This window comes from Vicia villosa, linkage group LG2, assembly GCF_029867415.1.
Source record: "Vicia villosa cultivar HV-30 ecotype Madison, WI linkage group LG2, Vvil1.0, whole genome shotgun sequence".
Lineage (NCBI taxonomy): Eukaryota > Viridiplantae > Streptophyta > Magnoliopsida > Fabales > Fabaceae > Vicia > Vicia villosa.
This window is the reverse complement of record NC_081181.1, coordinates 204,133,109-204,136,266: the sequence shown is the minus strand read 5'-3', so window position 1 is coordinate 204,136,266 and position 3,158 is coordinate 204,133,109. Positions and strand designations below refer to the sequence as shown.

The 3,158-nt window shown below is 35.8% G+C and overlaps 1 protein-coding gene across 1 annotated transcript; it reads left to right on the top strand.

Moving 5' to 3' along the window:
- Positions 1-237: 237 nt before the first annotated feature.
- Positions 238-2,844, top strand: LOC131648003 (uncharacterized). The gene is made up of 7 exons (XM_058917803.1): positions 238-926; positions 1,204-1,344; positions 1,448-1,561; positions 1,665-1,838; positions 1,973-2,088; positions 2,416-2,485; positions 2,584-2,844. The coding sequence occupies exons 1-7, from the start codon at positions 468-470 to the stop codon at positions 2,587-2,589; spliced, it is 1,080 nt and encodes a 359-aa protein (XP_058773786.1). The 5' UTR covers positions 238-467; the 3' UTR covers positions 2,590-2,844.
- Positions 2,845-3,158: the final 314 nt, after the last annotated feature.

The following is a 3,158-nucleotide window of genomic DNA, read 5'->3' as shown; positions in this document are numbered from 1 at the left end:
TATTTGTTATTAAAAAATGTTTTATTTTTACAAAATACATTTCTCTAAAGAAGATATAAATATTTGTGGTGGCCTACATTTTGGATGCATGGCATACTTTATCTACTTGTTTTTAATTTTAATTTTAATTTTTATGATACCCAACTAATCTACATGTTTCATGTGGACTCCATTTATCTTCGGCAATGTTCTCAGTCAATTACACTAGAACTTAAACTCACATGTATCGCGTTCCACTGAATCAACCTACACCTCCTGACATACAACCAATCACATTTCAAATCAAACCCAAAACACACACGACTACAGTATTTTTCGGAGCCACACCAAACGTCATACAACCGCGACATACAGGATCACTAAACCGCTATAAACGAACGTGTTTCCCAACTCATCAATTTCGAAGAAGACGAAACTCAACTCAGTGACTCGGGAAGTTAAAACTCAGAACTCACCAACTCGTTGCAATGGCGTCGGTTCACAGCACCGTCTCTCCGCAGAGCTTCTTACCTTCAATCTCCAAAGCAAAATCAAAACCAAGTTCATCCATTTCCAAGCCGCAAAACTTTCCGGCGTCGAGATTCTCCGTAAATCCGAGTTTCTCGAAGAAAAAACTGGTGGTAGCGACGAAACTATCGGCGGAGGAGTTCGACGCGATACAGGTTCAGAGCGACGATATAACGGATCAACAAGAAAGTTTGATGGAAGGCGGAGACGGTGAATTAACGACGCAGGTGAATGGATTTGGAACGAATGAGGGTTTGTTATCGTTGGAAGGATTTCCTTCTTCTTCTGGTTTGGTTGGTAGTGAGAATGAGGAGAGTATGGAGAAGCTTCTAGATAGGAGTATTAATGCTAGTATTGTTCTTGCTGCTGGTACTTTTGCTCTCACTAAGCTTCTTACCATTGATAGTGATTACTGGCATGTAAGTTTGAACAATTCAATCACATTTATCTGCAATTGTGTGTGTTTATGTGTTTGCTTTGGATTTCAAGAAGCTGAAGTATAACAAAGCTTATGATTTTTTTTCCAAAAGTTTATTTGAATTTGCACCAAGTTGATTATTAATTCCGAAAAAGCTAATTTAAGCATGCGCTAGTTGCTAATTTAGATTAGCTTTATATGTTCATTGAAATTTGATTATTTTTATTGGTTGAGGTTTTGCTTATCTGCTATGGACTTGTGTTTTTAATGCTATGTAGGGATGGACAATCTATGAGATAGTAAGATATGCACCTCAGCACAACTGGTCTGCTTATGAGGAAGCTCTTAAGACAAATCCAGTATTAGCAAAGATGGTGATCAGTGGGGTTGTTTATTCAGTAGGAGACTGGATTGCACAGGTGAGTTTCTGTGTATGTCATTTTGTGTACATCTAAGTCTCGATTAGTTGAATAGACAATCTTTTTATAACGCGCTATGGCTTAAGTCTCCTGATTGTTGCAGTGCTTTGAAGGAAAACCTCTTTTCGAGTTTGATCGCGCTCGGATGTTCAGATCAGGGCTTGTTGGTTTTGCTCTGCATGGCTCTCTTTCTCATTATTATTATCAGTTTTGTGAGGTAGAGCTTAGTAACAAACTAACAATGTTCTTTTCCTTGTTTTGTGTTGTACTTGAATTCTCTAGCTTATAATTATATACTAAGTGGATTCTCATTTATCCAGGAGCTATTTCCTTATAAAGGATGGTGGGTAGTTCCTGTCAAAGTTGCCTTCGATCAAACCGCATGGTCGGCCATTTGGAATAGCATTTACTATACGGTTGTGGGGCTCCTACGTTTTGATTCTCCAATCAATATTTTCAATGAATTGACGGCAACGTTTTTTCCCATGTTGACTGTAAGAGAACCTTCTGGCTCTTCTTATTTATCTGTTGAATGGCAACAGTTCATGTTTTTCTTTGAGAACCAGTAGTGGTAACTATGATCCTGCAACTTCTTGCGATTAATGTTCGTCTAAATTTTCTTATACAGGCGGGATGGAAGCTGTGGCCATTTGCTCATCTAATTACATACGGTGTAATACCAGTTGAGCAAAGACTTCTTTGGGTCGATATGATCGAGCTAATTTGGGTGACCATACTTTCAACGTAAGTTTATCTAGGTTTATCTTGAATTGCTGCATCGAAAATTTCTTCATGTAGAAATTGTATGATGAATAGGAGAAGAGCTGGAAGTGAGTGTGAATATGTTTACCATATAGACACTTATGTATAAGCTGTTTTTCATACTCAAAGATAGAATGTGGTTAAATTATATGCTCTGTTGTTTTCATAAGCTATCACATCTAGCTTATTGAAAGAAGTTGAAAACAACTTACAAACATACTATAAGCTATTTTTGTAAAATCCAAAATAAAGTTTATAGTCTTTAGAAATCTCTGCAGTGGTTCTAACATGGACTTTTGTACTTAATAGATATTCAAATGAAAAATCAGAAGCAAGAAGCTCTTCGGTGGCTATAGAAGAGAAATCCACTACAGCTGAGGTAAATGTTAAACTAATACTAATTTATTGTGCGCACTTGTTTGATAAGTTTGGTTAAAAAATATTCACATGGCTTCTGGACTTTCTTATATTCACCAGGAGTAATGAGAAGAGATATATGTTTAGAAGTAGTGGGAGGAAAGTGTCTTTGCTCAAAAAGATTGTTATAGTGCAAAATATGGCTTCTGGATTTTCCGTTTTTGACAAGCAAGTAATTGTATATGTGTATATGTTGCATCCCTTGGAAATTCATGTATGTTAGGTAGCATTATCAACTTTCCTGTAACCATTACACAATGTAATTGTTGATAAAATTTATTGATAGACAATATATGTATATAATAAACTTGCCTTTTTGCATGTATTAGAATGTAGTTGAGATAGGATTTATTCTATCAAACAGGTTAACATTATATATAAAAACAGAGATGACCAATCTAAATGATGGCTTATACACTTCTCATAAATGATGACAATTTCTCTACTGGCTCACCTGGCCTATGAAATAGTTGCTCCTAAAAGCATCTATAATGGTAGTTGTTGTTAGGAGACTTGTTAATAACTATTTTATTTTAGTTTGTGACTTTTTATACTACTATAAAAAAAATACCAGTCATAAAACAAAAAGTCCTAAAAAAGCAGGAACAACATGACAAGCTACGGGCACACAAGAT

What these genes read in the sequence shown, in the direction of transcription:
- LOC131648003 (XM_058917803.1), top strand. Translation starts at nt 468, where the DNA reads ATGGCGTCGGTTCACAGCACCGTCTCTCCGCAGAGCTTCTTACCTTCA. An exon ending in ATTATTATCAGTTTTGTGAG is followed by an intron (nt 1,562 to 1,664) that starts GTAGAGCTTAGT and finishes TCATTTATCCAG; the next exon opens with GAGCTATTTCCTTATAAAGG. An exon ending in CGTTTTTTCCCATGTTGACT is followed by an intron (nt 1,839 to 1,972) that starts GTAAGAGAACCT and finishes TTTCTTATACAG; the next exon opens with GCGGGATGGAAGCTGTGGCC.